Source organism: Meles meles, chromosome 1 (assembly GCF_922984935.1).
Source record: "Meles meles chromosome 1, mMelMel3.1 paternal haplotype, whole genome shotgun sequence".
Lineage (NCBI taxonomy): Eukaryota > Metazoa > Chordata > Mammalia > Carnivora > Mustelidae > Meles > Meles meles.
The window spans coordinates 211,937,878-211,956,202 of record NC_060066.1 but is presented as its reverse complement, the minus strand read 5'-3'; the positions used below and the strand labels follow the sequence as shown (position 1 = coordinate 211,956,202).

The window sequence follows — 18,325 nt, the reverse complement described above, 5'->3', positions numbered from 1 at the left end:
CACTGCTGGGGCTCAGAGGCGGCTGGGGCTCCCCACCCAATGCTCTGAGGCCCAAGAAGGCCAGGCAGAGACTCTGGCTCAGTGCCAGAAGCAGCGGTCACTGAAACAGCCTGGGCAGATTGATCAAAGGCAGGCTCCCGGCCCGTCAGCCACCAGCCCCTGAGGCTGTCTGATTCCACAGGTCCGGATAAGATTCTTGCACTTTCTGAGCGATCCCAGCCCAAACCAGGCTTCGGCAAGAGGCCCACCACCACCCGTGTTGTGGAGATCAGGGTCGCCACCCTGCTGGGGCCACAGGCCTCTTTGAGCATCCGATGGTTCTCCCATCCACGTGGGAGGGAAGCACCAAGAATGGAGGATGTAATTGGCCCCATGAAGTCTTCCCATAGACTCTGGCCTAAGATAGGTTACCCTAGAGGTTTCCTTGGGTTAAAAGTCTCGTGTTAGAGGCAGGCACATAATAGGGTCTTACAGACATTATTGACGTAAACTCGTGAGCAACGCTGTGCGCCATGAGCAGGAGCACATCTGTGTCCCCACAGCAGGCCCCGGGGCCAGGGCAGCCGTGCTGCCCCTAAGAACAGAGGCGCTCACCAGTGGCTGGAACGCGTGAGAGCCAGAAGGTTCTGCCCTGCTCCCTGCCTGGGTCCACAGGATGTAGCATCAGGGGGCGGGGGGGTGAAGACAGTACAGAAGGGCCCGGAGAAGATTTTCCTGCCCTTTTCCCTTGTCCCTGTGGTTGGGGGTGGGGGGCTGCCGGCACGGGGAGCAGGCGGAGTGGGTCCCCTTATGTCCCCAGTTTCGGCCAGCTCGCCTTCCTGGCTCCTCCCACCCTGACCAGAGGACAGCAGGCCGTGGGCATCAGAGACCAGTTGGTTTCCTTTTCTGCTCGCAGGACCAGACTTGCTTTGCAAATGGGCTCCCTCCGGCTAAATTGTATTTGGTGGCTCTGGCTCCCAAGCAGGAAAACTGAGAGAGAAAAACTTCAGTTTCCTGTCTCTGCCGGGCTGCTTGGGCTCCTCCCAGCCGGCTGTTACAGAGTGCCCCTCTCTGTCTTACCATCTCACTAAGCTCGGGTGGAGTGCATCCCCAGGCGGCGGTGGGGGCCACGGGAGCCACCCACGCCCCGTGTCCGACCGCCACCCAGAGCTGACAGGGACTTGCTCAGTGCAAAATTCTGGATTCGTTGCCAGTATTAAAATCTGCAGCCTTCCGGCTTCTCTTTGAATACTGGAGGTTCTGGTGCACACAGTTAGGAGCCAAGAGGCAGCCCCTCAGTGCTGCCTGCCTCCCAGCACGGAGGTACCCCCTCCAGACCCCAGGAGGTGGCATCGGATTCCAGCGTCCTTAGAAGCCCAGAGGCTCAAAAGAAACGAGATGGCAACAGTTCAGAGTCCCACGTGGTCCCCTGCCCCCCCCCCCCCCGCCAGGGGCCTGGCAGGGCTGCTCAGTCAGAGGGTCCCTCCTGCCGTCTCTGCCACTGAGCAGGGCCTCGGGAGACGGTCCGCCATGAAGCTCGAACAGGGGAGAAGATTCCAGAGCCCATGTGGCTCCCTGGATGTGGGATAATGGCTGGAGCTTCCCTGCCGGCCAGTGAGCTTCCGACATTAGACAGCCAGAGCTCCAAGCACATTCACGCTCATCCGAGGAGGGCACAAGAAATTCCCTGCCTCAGCAACCATCCCACTTAGCAAATCGGGAGGAGATTCTGAGAGCCTCCATCCGACTGACCCCACAATGTCGCTTCCTGGGCCCGCTTAGCAGGAGAACACCCAGCGGAGGCAGGCCTTGTATGTCACTGGGACCCTAGTGGGAGGCCAGGCGCCCGGCGCAGGGAGCTGTCCCCTATATGGCCTGGACAGCCCGGATGGTCTCCTCCCTGCCCCTCACCCCCCAGGCCCCAGGCCCCTCCCTCCTGCAAGATGTGTTCCATTCTCAGGCCCTCGACCTTTCTCCACAGCATGTCTACCGTGGGAACAAGGTGCCCCCCCACGATGATGCCCCATGACCCCAGACTTCCAGAACCAGGAACTACAAGCTCCTTGGGGACCCCATACTTGTGACCCTCGGCACACACACCCTTCCGTCCCCACCACACTCCTCCAGATGAGATTACTGGAAATGTCCTTGGGGCCCGTAGGAGAACGGAGCTGAGGGCACAGTGGAGGAAACAGAATGGCATGTGGGTGTCTAGATACAAGGAGTCAAATCTAACGAGAATTTTATCCAGTTGAACCCAGCAATCAGAAGCAGGGTCTTTATTCCAGTCAACAAGAACACAGTCAAGATGAGACTAGTGGCGGTTGGTTCCCATTGACCTTGTTGCCATGGAGACAGCCTTAGTGTCAACAACGCGCAGGATCCAAACGGGCTCAGTCACGCAAGAGGCTGTTGGCAGGCCCCCTCCAGCTGCCCCCGTCACGTGGCTCCTAGGAAGGGGGCCCACAGGTCCAGGGTTGCCTCGGAGCTCCCCAGTTCATACCATCGTGCAGCCAGATGATCCCAGAGCCCCCGTCGGCCTCCCAAGGGGACCCGTCCGCCAGGTCACATGGCCACCTTATTTATAGGTCATGACGGAGGGTTGAGGACCTGGGCAGAAGTCCTGAATGAATCCAGGCTGATGAGGAAGGAGGAAGGGACCTGCCTTGCCCTCGCACAGGCCTTGTGTTCAGTGCGGGGAGTGACCGTCTTTGTCACCAACATCCCCTGCTTGCCACAGCGCCGAGAAATCTCTTCCGTGCAGAGAAAGCCCAATGCCAGTTCCAGCAGGCACGGACTGTGTGGTTGCTGTAGCGACCCAAGCTTGTGCCAGCATGCCCTGTCACACCTCTAAAAGTTTCTGCCCTGCAGAGCAAAGAGGGGCCGGCTCTCACCAGCCTTCCAGAGCCTCAGTGGGGCAAGGTGGGGAGCTTTCCAAGCTCTCCTTTCTGACTCTGTCCAGCTCCTCTCCAAACGGTTCCAGGCACGATGTTTCAGAACAGAAAGGGGGTCTGGCTCCGTGTCCTGGGCCCTGGTGTGCCTCAGAGCTCCTATGGACACCATCAAATCAGAATCCTGGGGGTGGGCCCCACTCCCCATCTCTGAAGTCCCTTGGGGAACATGCAGTGAGATGAGGCCAAAAGAAATCAAAGACCCTCCTGAGATGGCAGGTGCGTGAGGAAAAGAGCGGCCGAGGCGCACCCCTGACCTCAGGCAGCACGTCCCCCCAGCCCGGCCCCGCTCCCCCCGCTCTTCTCGCACAGCTGGCTGGGACGCTGAGGTGAGAAACTCACCCTCCCCTGCCCTAAGTTCCACCTGCTCAGGGCAGCCATGGTGAGAGCGGACATTTGTGGCTTCTGCAGGCACCTGGTCTCGGACTCGGTGGGTCTCCTCCCCCCCCACCCCCAATGGCTGGAAAGCCAGGCAAGGGAGCCTTGTCTCAGACCGAAACCCTGCCCCCCCGCAAATCCCACCTTCTCTGGGAGGAGGCTTTCTTTGAGCTCCCCGTCTTTTGTAGACATTACTCCTAAGCACACCCCAGTCTGCCGAGAGGACTGAGCCCAAGCAGCACCCAGGGACCCCGGCAGCTCAGGTGTGGAAACCGGGACGAGCTCGTCCCGCAAGTCTTCCTCCCTCTCTTGCCGGCGTCCAGTCTTCCGTGGCGAGTCCTGCCTCCCACTTCCCTCCCTGGGTCGGTGGCCCTGCCTGGCTGCTCGCTTGGCCCTTCTGAGGCCGCTGGCACCCTCCATGGTCAGGATGGGCTGGGGGCTGGGGGACAGCCCCCAGCCTAGCCCCAGGTTCCCGGGGTCCCCTGCACGGTCCCCACCCGGGAAATCAGACAGCCTGTCCCTCAGCAGTGAAGTGAGTCCTGCTGTGAGAGCAGGGAATGCTCGCTCTCCTGATGGGAGAGCTCGCCCTCCTCCGCCCACAAATGAACCTTCCAGCCCTTCCTCCGTCCCTGGAGGGGTGTGGGCTGGGGAGGCCCTGGCAGACAGCAGGACCCTGCAACCCCTCCCACCCCCACTCACCTGCTGTGTGACCTTGGGCAAGTCACTAACTTTCCTGCCTTAGTCCTCACGTGAATGAAATGAGACGATAATGCTTCCTCAAAGGATTGTGGAGGGATTAGAGACATAATGTCTGGGCTGGGGGGTCTCACACTTGAGCCAGCATCAAATCTCCTGGAGGGCTTTTTAGGACCCAGATCTGAGGCCTGCAGACAGAATTTCTTACTCGGTGGGTCTAGCTAAGGCGTGGGGATGTGTGTTTCTAGCGGGATCCCAGGCGTTATATTGCTTCTGGGACCCCAGTCCGAGAACCACTGCCCAATGCCCTGTCCACCGTCAAGGCTCCAGAGGGGACAGATAACATTTGTGATGTAGTCGTCACATCAAGAAGCCAGCACAGTGCCGGGTTCCGGAACATCCCTGATCTCAGGGCCTCTAGAATGCACGCACGCCAAGTGTGGGACGGGTGGCTCTGTCCTGGGGGCGCCTAGAGCACCAGCCAGTAAGACTGAGGAGGGGGGAAGCAAAGTCTGTCTGGGCCGCCATGCCAGGAGAGCCCAGACCAGGGCATTTCAACCGTGGAACGAATCTCCGTGTGCACACACACTCCCCGTGCCCCTTCCTCTTCTTACAAGCACACGAGTCCTGTCGGATCAGGGCCCCAGCCCATGACGTCCTTTAACCTGGCGCCTCCTGAAAAGCCCTGTCTCCAGACACAGTCTCCTGGGCGTAGGGCTTCAACCTAAGAATTTGGGGAGACACAGTTCTGTCCATTCAGGAGGTGACAGGGAAGTTCACCTGGGCTCAGGCCTAGCCTGCCTCGCCAAAGCTCCCTCCCAACCACCACACGGCTGGACAGGAGCAACCAGAACCCAGCCCCAGGCGGCAGCAACCGCCCCCCTCCCCGTGCCCAGCCCCCTCTCCCAGAGCCCAGTGACTCTCTTCCCAGTGGTTGGCCGCCTCTTGGGTAAATTGTTCATCAGAAGATACTCTCCAAAGCACGGCCCACATGCTGTTGCCATTGATTTCGTTTTGATTATTCATATTAGCCGCATTATAGCTGCCTCCTCGCGGGTGGTGATTAGGGTAAGTGTTGCACACGGGCCAGGTCAGCGCAGGAGTGGGATGGGGTTTCCTGCCACAGGCACCCCAGCCCCGCTCTGCTGGTCAGTCCTCCTGCAGGCAATGCTCTGGGCGCCCCAGCCAGAGTCGTGGGGAGGGGGCAGGACAGCAGCGGGAGTGCTGGGGTGTCCACGGGAGCACCTGCGTACCCCGGTTTTCAGTGGAACGTGGGGTTCTCCTGGGAACTCCCGGACTGCACCGACTTGTGCGGAAACGGGCTTGGCCCACCCACACCTGCCTTCTCCCCCTGTGATACCTGACCCTGCCCAGCCCTCCTGGGACCACCGCCCAGGGCCGGGCATGGGTGGCACAAGGGGGGACCCCAGGAGGTCCCTTTCCTGGGATTTGCCACAGCTGGCTCCTCCCATTTGAGGAGGACGACTATGGCCTGGGAATTAGCAGCCCAGTGCCTCCCACCAAGACCTAGCTAAGAGAGGGGACAAACGTGACCCAGAGCCACCAGCAGGCTATTTTTCCAGGAATTCCCTTTTCTCTTTCTGTGCTTCCCTCACACCCCCCCTCCACAAACACCCCCCACCCCCGGTCATGACCTTACATTTAACCAAGTGTATTTTTAATGCAGTTTCCCTTTCGCTGATTTTGCCAAGGTTGGGGTGAGGGGCAGACGGGACAGCGGCCAGTGCACGTGTTTACTAACCTTCCCTGCATAAAACGCTCTTTTCCCATAGAAATCTCCTTTCCCGCTGATTCATTACGTGTCAGGAAGCAGAGCATGACATGTTAAAAGCCGTCTTGATAGTATTTGCCATTCAGAACCGACAGCTCCCCAGCTCGGAGGAGGAGGGGGCTTCTCTCCCCGCCCCCACTGGAGGGGGAGGGACCTGATCTGCATATCGAATGTGCCAAGACAGTAGGTAATTTGCATTAAGCATCCAGAAATTCTCTGCTTGCAATCTGTCACCCTTCACTGGGTTTTCATTTTATAACCTTCACAACAGAAAAGAGGAAAGCAAGAGGCAGAAGGAATGCAGTAAGTGAGCCCTGGCTCTGCTCGGCAGGGCTGGGGAGGAAGACTGGAGAGGGCGGCCGCAGAGAGGGAGGGGCTGTGGTCCCAAAGGCCAGAGGACTCCTGCCACTCGAGGGATTCAACAGCCCACCCACCCCCAAGACCCAGACCTCCAGGCACGGGGCGGCCCTGCGGCCAGAAGCCGGAGGCGGGCTGCCCTGTGGGGAGGCCCACTGCTCATCTCTCCAGAGACCCAAGCCCACAGCCAGGTGGGGGTTTTCCTGAGAACGCCCTGGTCTGTCTCTGCAACCGGCATCCACTCAGAGTCCCTGTAGGAAGGAGCGGCAGCGGTGGGCTCCCAGACTGGCAGTGACCTGCAGGATTCAGGCTTGGGACAGAGCTGACTGTTCACCATCCAGACTGCCCATAAGGAACTCCTGGGAAGCTTTAAAAAAAAAAAAAAAAAAGCCTGGCCCACCCGAGAGCAGGGGCTGGGACACACCATCCGCAGGTGCAGCCGCTCGGTGCAAGGGGGGGGGGATGCGCAAGCCCTGCCCCCTCCCCCCAGCCTCTGCTTCCTCCTCTACAAAACGAGTCCAGGAGAGGTCAGCCGAGCGGACCATGGCCTTCACTCCTGCCTTGACCAGGCCCATTCTGCTCTTATCCATCTTCCATGTGGGGTTTCCAGGTGGAGGTTCATTTGAGAAAAGGACTCAGCAGCCGTAGTGAGATCTGCAGACCCTGGCCTGGGCCTTGGTTGCGGTGGCCAAGGACAAGGTGGGGCCTGAGTCAGCGGGAATGCTGATGTCCTCGCGGGCCGCCAGAGAGCTCCCTGAGGGATCCCAAGGTGGGAGAAGGTGGTCTGGAGACTGCCCCGCCACCCTCTGCCCAGGCCCTTCGTACAGCGATCTGAAGAGAAAGACACGACTTCCCACCCAGGTAGCTCAGCCAGCTCGGGGACAGGAGCCGCTTAGCAGCCACGCCCCATCCCCTCGTGATGATGCCCCAGATGCCAGGACGCTCTGGAACCAGGGCCACCGGCCTCATCAGGAAGAGGCCAACACCTGGGGCCGATGTGCCCGAAGGAAGAAGGAAGGAAGCAGCGCCCGCCAGGACTCCCTGCGCGTCACACCCACGCAAGAGGGGGTTTCTCTGAAAAAGCACTGAAGTCCTACACAAAGGAGGTGACCAGGAGTGATGGCCGAGGAGCGCTCTCCGCAGGGTTCCAAGGCAGAACCACCAGGGGCTGTCCCAGCAAGCAGCTTCCTTCCCCAAGCCCAGGCCCGCCAGCATCGGGCAGGCCCTGGGGTGAGGCCGGCATTGCGCCTGCTCACGCCGTCACCCCAGGGACCGTCAGGACAGCAGCTGTTCGTTGGGGCGAACACACGAAGGTCAAGACAGGAGGTCAGCCTCTCCTGCTGGCCGCCCTGTGAGGCGGAGGCTGTTCTGTTCCCGTTTCACAGGCGAGTTTAGTGACTTGCCCAAATTCACACCGAAACCTGGCCTCCCATCCAGATGTGACCCAACTCCTCCCAGCCATGTGGACAGTCTCCCTGGGCAGCTGCCCCCCCGGAGCCTCACAGAGGGAGGGCAGGCATGGGGCATGGTGATGGTCTTCCCCTGGAGGCCGTGTGAGAGAAGCTCCTCCAGAGGACAAAGGAAATTGTCCTTGCGTTGGCAAAGCCACTGGCCTCTCCCCAGCGTGCCCCTGCCCTGCTTCTCTTCCCAGACCGCCTGGTCCCACCGTCCCTGTTTCACAGCAAGCTGGGTCCCTCCTAGAGCCCTGGGCACTGGCCCCAGCCCCAGGGCTTGGCCCTTCCTGTCCCTGGAACCGGCCCCCTAAAGCCCCCGGAGAGAGCTGGGCCGGGCCGCATGCCTGGCGAGCCCACAGGACAGCTCCAGCGGAGGACCATGAACGAGTGGGCGAGACGCCCATCAGCCCACAGGCCCCGTGGGCAAGTCAGTTTATTCTAGACTTTCAGCCGCGGTCCTGCAGGCAGCTGGGGAGCCCACCCTCAGCCGATCTGTGGATCCACCCCATCAGCAGGGACAGCGGAGGTCCCGGGGTCCGTCATGCAGGTGGCCGGTCGTCAGTGGGCATCGACTGTCCGGGTCACGTGGGCCCTTCATTCCCCCCCCACCCCACAGCCTAGCCTGCAGCCCCCCTAGGCCGAGAAGTCAGGTGAGCACGAGAAACAGAAGCTCCCCTCCAGGGCTGGGCCTCCACCCCGGGCACACAGCCCCCGTCTCCTGTCCAAATCTCCACTACCTACAGTCTGGGTGGGGTGGGGGTCCCGGCTCCCCTCTCCTGCACTCCAGGGCCCCTGGAAGAGCCGCTCTCGTGCACTTGGACTCCAGGAAAACAGAAGCAAATCTGTAGGCCCGGCCGTCCTCTCCCCAGGCTGCACTGCAGGGAAGGGAGGAGGCGGCAGTGGAACAGCATGGAGCTCCTGGGAGTGCTGGTCCAATGGGGCAGCCTGCCGCGCTCCATCCTCCGGCCTCCCTCCCCAGCCATGCGCAGCGGCTCCCCCGAGAGCCAGCCTCCCCGCAGAGGGGGAGCCGTGTTCTGAGAGGGCCCAGGTCCCGGGCCCTGCCCCTGCACCAGGTGACCTCTGACCGCCCCTCTGCCTCTCTCTCCCCATAGTCCACGGCATCAAGTGGACCTGCAGCAATGGAAACAGCAGCTCAGGCTTCTCCGTGGAGCAGCTGGTGCAGCAGATCCTTGACAGCCACCAGACCAAGCCACAGCCTCGGACCCACAACTGCCTCTGCACGGGCGGCTTGGGTGAGCAGCGCCCCCTGCGGGCGGGGAGGGGGCAAGCGGGCAGAGGGGGCTCTCCCAGACAGTGGGTGTGGCTCTCCTCCACAGGTAGCCTTGCTGTCCAGTGAGCCCAGTGGGGTTGGCCAGGAGGCAGGGGACAGGGCAGGACAGCACCCGGGACAGACTCACCCTCATCCTGGCCCGTGGGGCTGGTGGGGAAGCCCACTTGGGGCAGGAGAAGCCGTTTCCAGAGAGACAGCTCCCTCTAGCGATGGGGACAGTGGAGATGGGGAGAGCCTAGGGCTGGGGCTCCAGGCCTCGTCTTGAGTATCGTCCACAGGAAGCCCGGGTGCCCAGGCACAGGGCTGACATGAGCATTTCGGGGAGGTCAGCCCGGAGTCAATGGGCTCACTCGGGCTAATCTCTCTTTAACCTCGGTCCCCTCCAAGAGTAGAGTGTCCCACCCTCCCTGTCCTCACGTGTCTGTTTTTCTGATAACGGTATTTGCTTTTAGAAATGCGCGCTCTCAACCTTCTTGTCTGCCTTAATTGCACATTCCCATTAGACGGTCATGTCGCTTCTCCACAAAGGCTTCATGCATTTAGGAATTATGGTGGCGAAGCCATAATAGGCTCGAGGGGAGAATTCACCCCTTTATCAGAAGTGAAGTGACCCTCCTCGTATGGAAAGAAAACAATGGCAGAGGGGAGAGAAAAGAGAAGAGCCAACCTGGCCTTGTGTGCAGAAAGCCCTGCGGAGACTGGCCAGAGTTCAGAAGCCCTTGGCCTAGGGCTTTCTCCCTCTCTGCCACGGGGCTGGAGGTTTAGGGCTCTGTCTTTGCTTGGGTCTTGTAGGGATTTTGACCCACAAAGAGTTGAGAACAGGCCCAGGCTGGCCAAACGGAGGAGAGGGGCAGATACCTTTCCGCCTCTGGAGCAAAGCCTAGAACCCAATCTGGTCCTGGTGCCTGAGAGCTAATCCAGAGAGAGAACATTGCTCTCCAACCCCTGCCCCCCAAAATGCTCTGTGCAGCCTGAACGGGCATGGAAAGTTGGGGGAGGGGAGAGACAAGGCCACCACTCTGGGCTGAGCTCCCCCTACCCTCCCTGGCCAGCAAGAGCTGTTTCAGTAAACCGTGTCTGTCTCTGAAGGTGGAAAGGATTTTCCTGGAGGACAGCAGACTCTCCACCTTCTCCTTCCCAACGACCCATGTCCTGAGGCGTTACTATTAGTGTTGTTAGTAGTAGTAAAGGCACCCCAAGGAAAGAGCCTCCCCCCGCCCCGGTCTGGAGGATGGTTTCGTGGCGCATGTGAGAGGCCCGGGGATTGGGGTCAGTGAGCCCGAGATCCCGAGCATGGGGTACGCGCCTGCTCCGGGGGTCAGCGGGCTGCCCGGGCTCCCAGGCTAGGCTGGGCCAGGCCCCAGCTGCCCAGAGACAGGGTCCATCCCGGCTGCGGCTCTGACGCTGTCTTCGCATGCGCGCGCGTGCGTGTGTGTGCGTGTGCGCGCGCACGTGTGCCTCTGATCTCCACAGGCGCGGGCAGCAGTGGGCACCACAAGTGCAACAGTGCCAAACACCGCATCATCTCGCCGAAGGTCGAGCCGCGGACAGGGGGGTACGGGAGTCACGCGGAGGTGCAACACAACGACGTGTCCGAGGGCAAGCATGAGCACAGCCACGGCAAGGGCTCGAGCCGCGAGAAGAGGAACGGCAAGGTGGCCAAGCCCGTGCTCCTGCACCAGAACAGCACGGAGGTGTCCTCCACCAACCAGGTGGAGGTGCCCGACACGACGCAGAGCTCCCCCGTGTCCATCAGCAGCGGGCTCAACAGCGACCCGGACATGGCGGACAGTCCCGTGGTCACCGGCGTGTCCAGCATGGCCGTGGCCTCCGTGATGGGCAGCTTGTCCCAGAGCGCCACGGTGTTTATGTCTGAGGTCACCAACGAGGCCGTGTACACCATGTCCCCCACCACCGGCCCCAACCACCACCTCCTCTCGCCCGACGCCTCTCAGGGCCTCGTCCTGGCCGTGAGTTCCGACGGCCACAAGTTCGCCTTCCCCACCACCGGCAGCTCGGAGAGCCTGTCCATGCTGCCTACCAACGTGTCCGAAGAGCTGGTCCTCTCCACCACCCTAGACGGCGGCCGGAAGATTCCAGAGACCACCATGAACTTTGACCCCGACTGTTTCCTCAATAACCCAAAGCAGGGCCAGACGTACGGGGGCGGAGGCCTGAAGGCGGAGATGGTCAGCACCAACGTGCGGCACTCGCCGCCAGTGGACAGGGGCTTCAGCTTCACCACCGTCCTCACCAAGGAGATTAAGACCGAGGACACCTCCTTCGAGCAGCAGATGGCCAAAGAAGCGTACTCGTCCTCGGCGGCGGCCGCGGCGTCCAGCTCCCTCACCCTGACCGCCGGCTCCAGCCTCCTGCCGTCGGGCGGCGGCCTGAGTCCCAGCACCACGTTGGAGCAGATGGACTTCAGTGCGATAGACTCCAACAAGGACTACACGTCCAGCTTCAGCCAGACGGGCCACAGCCCCCACGTCCACCAGACCCCGTCCCCGAGCTTCTTCCTGCAGGACGCCAGCAAGCCCCTCCCCCTCGAGCAGAACGCCCACAGCAGCCTGAGCGACTCCGGGGGCACCTTCGTGATGCCCACGGTGAAAACGGAGGCCTCGTCGCAAACCAGCTCCTGCAGCGGCCACGTGGAGACGAGGATAGAGTCCGCCTCCTCCCTCCACCTCATGCAGTTCCAGGCCAACTTCCAGGCCATGGCTGCGGAAGGGGAGGTCACCATGGAGACCTCGCAGGTTGCCGAAGGGGGCGAGGGCCTGATCAAGTCTGGAGAGCTGCAGGCCTGTAGCTCCGAGCACTACCTGCAGCCCGAGAGCACGGGGGTGATCCGCAGCGCCGGTGGGGTCCCCATCCTCCCGGGCAACGTGGTGCAGGGCCTCTACCCTGTGGCGCAGCCCGGCCTGGGCAATGCCTCCAACATGGAGCTCAGCCTGGACCACTTTGACATCTCCTTCAGCAACCAGTTCTCCGACCTGATCAATGACTTCATCTCCGTGGAGGGGGGCAGCGGCACCATCTATGGGCACCAGCTGGTGGCGGGGGACGGCGCGGCGCTCTCCCAGTCGGAAGACGGGGCCCGCGCGCCCTTCGCCCAGGCGGAGATGTGCATCCCCTGCTGCAGCCCCCAGCAGGGGAGCCTGCAGCTGAGCGGGGCCGAGGGCGGGGCCGGCACCATGGCCTACATGCACGTGGCCGAGGTGGTCTCCGCCAGCCCCGCGCAGGGCGCTCTGGGGATGCTGCAGCCGAGTGCACGGGTGTTCATGGTGACCGACTACTCCCCGGAGTGGTCGTACCCGGAGGTAAGCTGCTGCGGCCTGCCGGCACACGGCGCAGGGAGGCTGGTGTGCATGGGGCTGCCCTTTGGAGAAGCTCTGGACCCTGCAGACAGAACTGTCCCTTTCCTCTGTCCCTGCCGCCTTTCTCCAGCCGTGGTTCCCAGACGTCACCGGAGCTGGAAAGTCCCGGGTCTCCAGGGGGCCGGTGGCCCTCCCCACTCCCGCCAGAGCCTGGCTTCTTACGTATTAACATCCCACCTGGGTTTGCTCAGCTTTCTATTTATTTATTTTTATGATTATTTTTTAAAATGTCCTAGGGCTGCTAAAACTAAACACAACACATTCAGAAATCACCACCACAGGCCATCCATATCCATTATTCTTGATTTGCTTTACTCAGTGCATCAGAACATAAGCGAATTCCCATCCACTGTGTGCGGAAGGGCACAATGTTCGGAGAGCCATCCATGAAAGTTTTGCAAGTAAACCCGGCCTCTGTAAAATCAAAGGCGTGCTCCGTGACCCGGGATGCCCCACCTGTGGCCTCCCCGCCCCCACCCAGCCCGGGGCCCCGGAAAACACAAGTCTTGCCCCCATGGTGGGGAGTGGAAAGACGAAACCTTGCCTTTTACTCTGAGGTAGAAGCCATAGGAAGGGGACAGAGTGGCCTGAGCTTTCCTGGGGCACACGCTCCCCGACTCTGGGGCATCATCTGGGCTCTGCCATGACTTCACCTCTCTGTGACTCAGTTTCCTGCCTTAAAAAGTGGCAAGAGTCCCCTCCTCAGGGCAAGGGTAGTACCAGGAATGTTTGGTAAAATATTTGTGTGTAATAAGGAATCAGGGAATATTGTTTATTGTCCCGTGGTTGCCACAGCTTGAGGTCCGCTGGCGTTCTTTCCCCGCCCCGCGGCCGTGGCTGGGCCACTGAGGCCCACTGAGCAGTGTCCTGTCTCTCCTTCTCACGGGTTGACCGCTAACAACCTCGGGGAAGTCACCTGGACTGTGGGCCTCACGGTTACAGCTCTGACCGGAAGGCTCATTACTCCCTCTGCTCTTTCTTTTACGGCAAAGCACAGATAAAATCCGGCACCAATGTCCCCAGCTCTCAGGAAGGTAGCACACCAGCTCGGCCAGCAGCCCAGGCTCCGTTCCAGGGGGTTCTGGAAAGACGGCGGGGGTCTGGACAGAGCAGCTTCTGCCCCGCACTCTGCCCCTGTGCAGCGTGTCTAGCGGGTGTCCGGAGGCCGTCCCCCCGCGTACTGAGGAGCATGGGGCTGGGGCCACACAGTGTGCGCCCACCCTTGCTAGCTGGTGACCCGGGGCAAGGTCACTAGCTGCCTTTCTTGTGTCTCATCTCGCTGGCTGGTTGTTAAGGACCGAGTAAAGTACTTGGGCAGCAGCTGCCCCTTCCATCCATCTCCATGGCGCCTTCCCCAAGACTCCGGAAGATTCTGACCGGGCCTACCCTTAGGGTGGCTCGGGTTGACCGTGTCAGCCATCCTGAGCTCAGTGGCATCCCCATAGCACCCACCGTGTGTCACCCTCCACCCCAAGTGACAGGTCAGCTCAGCCCAGCTGCCTGCCCCCCACCCAGGGCTAAGAAAGCAACTCAAAGGCACAGGGAGGGGGCCTAGCGAGAGGTCAGCTGGGAGACCTGGCTCCCTGGGCCTCAGTTTCCTTATCTGCAAATGGCTGAGAGGCATGGCCTAGGCCTGGGAGGACCCTTGGAGGCACCCTGGAGCCCGAGTCCTGTGGGAACTGGAGGCCCAGGAGAGGAGCTGTCTTTCCCCAGCCTTGGGCTGTGCACACCGGCCCCCCGGCAGGGGTCCAGGCCCGCCGTCTGGCCTTCATGGGCTTGGGGGCACTAGCGAGGGGCTATTAGCAGACCCGATCCCCTGTTCTGTACCCCAGGACCGCAGGTCCCCAAACTGTACCTCAGGGGAAGTCAGTGCAGCAGCCTGCCACGGGAGGGCAGCACGGGAGCGGGAAAGAACGTGGGTCTGGGCTCCTCCAGGAAGGAGCGTCCAGCCCTGGTTTTCCAAAAGCCCTTGATGCTTCCAGGAAGCAAAAGCAACTCAGATTCATTTTGGTTTGGGAAACACACAGATGCCACCCAGCTGGTCCCTTTGGAGCCCGATGGCCACACAGCGAGGCCTCTGCAGAGGCCCCATGGACTCTGACCAGCCACATCCTCCTCCCCGGCCACTGGGCCCCGTCCAGCAGCAAGGGCCATCCCCCCCTGGGTTCCCCTTCCAGAGACACTTCTCTCCCCCTCACAGCCCCCCGGCTGGCACGTTTGCCCCTTGCCCTCCTTGCCAAGAGTGCCGAGAGCTCAGTTCTAGCCACGCTCTGCCGAGCACGATACATAGCAACACCCATAGCAAGTCACCCAGGCCCCAGGGACGCCTCTTGAGCTAAGCGATCCGGGCCCTACAATCCCCTCCGCGGGAAAGCCAAGGCCGGTCACCCTGCTGTCACCCAGCTGTCTCTTCGGGGAGTGTCCCTCCCTCCCACCTCCCGGATGCTCTCTCCCCCCTTCACCGCTGCTGCAGCAGGCCCCCAGCACATGCGCACACACGCATGCCCGTGCCCGGGATCTGCCCTGGGCGCCTCAGAAATCTGGGTCCTTTACCTCAGGGCTCCCAGGGCACAGACCTCAGATGGCGTATGCCGCCCCCTCCCCTCCCCCAAACCCTCTGCGTCATCTGCCTCCAGGGACAGTGGGCGGCAGCAGGCGGGGGAAGCTGCAGTTAGAGCCATCAGGGGCCTGCGTCACCGTCACCGCTGGATTGACAGCAGCCAGGCCCGCGTCGCCATGGGAACGGTCCCCTGAACCGCCGGGTGCTGAGGCATCCTGCAGCGGTTTCCATGGAGAGGGCCCTGCTGTTCTCAGGTTCTTTGTTCACCGCGGCCGCTCCAGCTTCACACCAGCGGCTCCCGGTCCGGGTTATTCTTTGTTTCCTTCCTTCTCACATGGTAACCTTCTGTGGCTTTTTGGAGCCGCTGCTCTTCCGCTTCCCAGGATCCAGGGAGGGTCATGCCCTGAGCTGGCCTGTGGTTCCACCTGTGCCCGGCGCACGCCTCCCAGCCCGCGCCTGCCCCCAGCCCCTGGGCCCCAGTCCTGCCACAGCTCCAAATCTCCCGAGGGAACCACGTATCAGCCCCAAGGAATGTTAAGGCCAGAAGCACCACCAGAGAGGTTGGGCCACTTGGCTGAGGACACACAGCTACCGAGGGACAGAAGCAGGCCTCTTGCTTTTGGCCTCTGGGCCTGAGCTATCTCTGCTGTCCCCCTAGCAGTGAGGTGGCATCTCCAAAACCATCCCATCCCATCCAAGAGCCCAGGTGGAACGCCTGTCAGTCAGGAAAGGTCCCCCCTGCGCTGGGCTGTGGGAAAGCCCCCTCCCCCCATCCCTGGAAACACCCCCTCCTGCTCTTGATGCCCAAGGCCAGCTCTGGTCCAGGTCTGGGTTCCAGGAGCATTGTGGGCAGCCTGGGGGTTGGCCTCGTGTTGAGGCTGGGGGTCCCTCCATGGTAGGGGTGGGCCAGTGCCAAGGAGGGTCCACGCAAGAACTGGTGACTGGGCAGGAGAGAGTCTCTGGAGGGGGCCAGGAGTGGGACAGGTGGGGTCCGGCTTCTCTGGCCTGGAGAGGTGGGGAAAGGGGGGCCTGAACCCCTCACCCCCTTCTCCCCACCCCCAGTCTCAAGCAGGTACCGCGCTCAGTTTTCTGCAGCCTGGGCACTAGGTGGCGCTCTCCGCCCTGTCCTGAGAGTCTCGGGCCCCCTGCTGGGAAAGGTGGCTGGGGCCCCGGTAGCCCATCCCAGGAGAGCCAGAGGGGCAGCATCCCCGGCCCCCAGCTCTAAGCCCCTGTCCCGCTCAACCCCTCCAACTCGGAGCCCTCCTCCCCCACTTTTGTTTCTTGTCTGCGCCCCCCTCGCCCACGATCGCTGCTCTACCCTGGGGGGCCTGCAGCTCTCCCTATCCCCACCAGAACCCCCTGTTCCTGGGGTGACACTAACATGCTCAGGCCCGAGTTCCCAAAACCTGCGCGCAAGTAAATGACAGAAGAAACTCCTTCCCGCCCCCACCCCCCCCCTCCAGGGCTCCTGCCTGGCCCCTTCTCAGGCCCATAGCAAGCTGTACAGGCGCTGCCTTGGCCTAGAACTGAAAGTTGCGTGGAGAGGGTCAGGGACCAAAACCGCTGGTCGCCGTGCAGGATGCTAGCTGAGGAAGGCAAGGAACGTGTGTCCACCCCCTCCTCCCCCGAGGCTTGGTCTTCCTGCCGCCATCCTGGAAGAGCGGTTCTGGAAAGCCGGGGCATTCTGGAGTCCAGGAGTGGGCACGTTCACCCAGCACGTGGGGCGGGGGCAGCCTGCAAGGCTTGAGTTCCCGTCGCCCCCCTCCCGCTGTGGCTGACGTTCCTCTCCGCTCCTCTCTGTCCCCTCCAGGGAGGAGTGAAGGTTCTCATCACAGGCCCATGGCAAGAAGCCAGCAATAATTACAGCTGCCTGTTCGACCAGATCTCAGTGCCTGCGTCCTTGATTCAGCCCGGGGTTCTGCGCTGCTACTGCCCAGGTGAGGGGACTGGCCACCCGCCACGGGTTCAGGGGGCCCCGAGGAGTGCTGCACCGAGGCTCAGCCTGGGAGCCACCTGGGACAAGTCACGTCAGTACTTTGAGCCTCAGGGTCCCCCGCTGGGACAGAGGGGTCCCCGAACAACTAGTATAACGTCATCAGTTGAGGCTCATGGAGCACTGAGCAGTGCAGAGAGGGATGGAGACCTGGTGGCAGCGGGGAGGAGGGTCAAACTGAGAACAATGGGCGCGAACTCCCTTGAGAATGTGGAGCCACGCACCCGCACCCCGAAAAGGGCACATCATATAATTTGCTTCCAGCTTCAGGGGCAAGAGCCCTCTGCTGTCCCTGTGGCTCTGACCTTCACCTCCCTCCCTGATCATCATCCGCTTAGCTAGACAGACATTCCCGTCTGCTCAACTCCTTGATCTCTGGCCTGCCAGCCCCCTGCAGTCAGGATCTGTGCCTTTCCCGGTCATCAGGTGTCCGCCAGGGCACCTCACAAGGAGACCAGTATTTGTGAAGGAATCCGTTTCCAGAGTTCTGGGGTTCCAGTGCCCGTGGTGGGCAATGTGTCCTTGGGCGGACAGTAGCTCCAGGGAAGGCCCGTCCAGCTTGCCCAGAGAACGAGCGGAGAGCAAGCCCTGCCCCGTGGTATCTGAAGCCAGGCGTCCCCCAAAGGAGCCAGTGCTCCCTGTGGAGGCTGAGGGTTTGTAGAGACAAGTGGGGAGAGGAATCTTGGGCCACCCCAGCTCTCTGCCTCCACCCACACCATCCCCCCGCAGCCTGGGGCTCCTGGATTCAGGAGAACGTTCTTCCTTCATTCTTGCCCCTTTCCCTGTGCAGCCCGCTGGGGAAGAATGTTCCAGAACTGGGTTCCTGGGTTTAGCCCCCACGTGAACTTGGCACCTCCCTCACCACGAACACCGCAGAGAGGCAGGGATGATGCCCAGGGTGGTCTCCCCATCCTGGCCCTGCCCCCACCACTGCCTGGCCAGCTCCAGAGGACGCACTTAGCCCCCTTTGCGCCCGGCAGCCCGGCTTGGCCTTGAGCACAGCCCTCAGGAGGCCAGCGCGGGTCAACCTAGCATGGCTCCGGGCTGCGTGGCCAATGCCGCCGCCACTCCCCACCACCTCCGTTCCAGGGGGCAGGGGGAAGAGGGCAGCCTGTTGTCATGCCCTCAGCTCACCACCTGCTGCGGGAGCAGACTCGCCGGCCCTATAAATAGAAGCCACTTCCGGTACCTGGGTCTTGCCTGGCGACGGTCCCAGACCTTGCCTGTCCTAGGTTATCTGACCCTTCCACAAAAAGACTGGCCTTTGCATGCCCTCTGGACAACATCCCAAGCCGGGACCTGGCGCATCACAGCACACCCCAGATAGCCACTTACCATCTGGTGACTCTAGGCCCGTACTTGACCCCTCGGGGCCTCCATTTGGACATCCGAAAAGCCAGCTGTCAGATAGGGGAGAGCAGAGTGGGAGGAGGGTCCGTGAAGCGCTGGGTTCCCGGGCTCAGTTCCGGAAGGTGCTCCGTGTGGGAGGCCTTAGGG

The 18,325-nt window shown here is 61.8% G+C and overlaps 1 protein-coding gene across 11 annotated transcripts in view; it reads left to right on the top strand.

Moving 5' to 3' along the window:
- Nucleotides 1–18,325, top strand: part of CAMTA1 (calmodulin binding transcription activator 1) — an 818,028-nt gene that overhangs the window by 720,934 nt on the left and 78,769 nt on the right. For all 11 annotated transcript variants that reach the window (XM_045998968.1, XM_045998958.1, XM_045998935.1 and 8 more), the window contains 3 exons: nt 8,720–8,860; nt 10,372–12,218; nt 16,646–16,772. In XM_045998968.1, the coding sequence (XP_045854924.1) occupies nt 8,720–8,860; nt 10,372–12,218; nt 16,646–16,772 (2,115 nt within the window). The remainder of the gene's footprint in view (nt 1–8,719; nt 8,861–10,371; nt 12,219–16,645; nt 16,773–18,325) is intronic.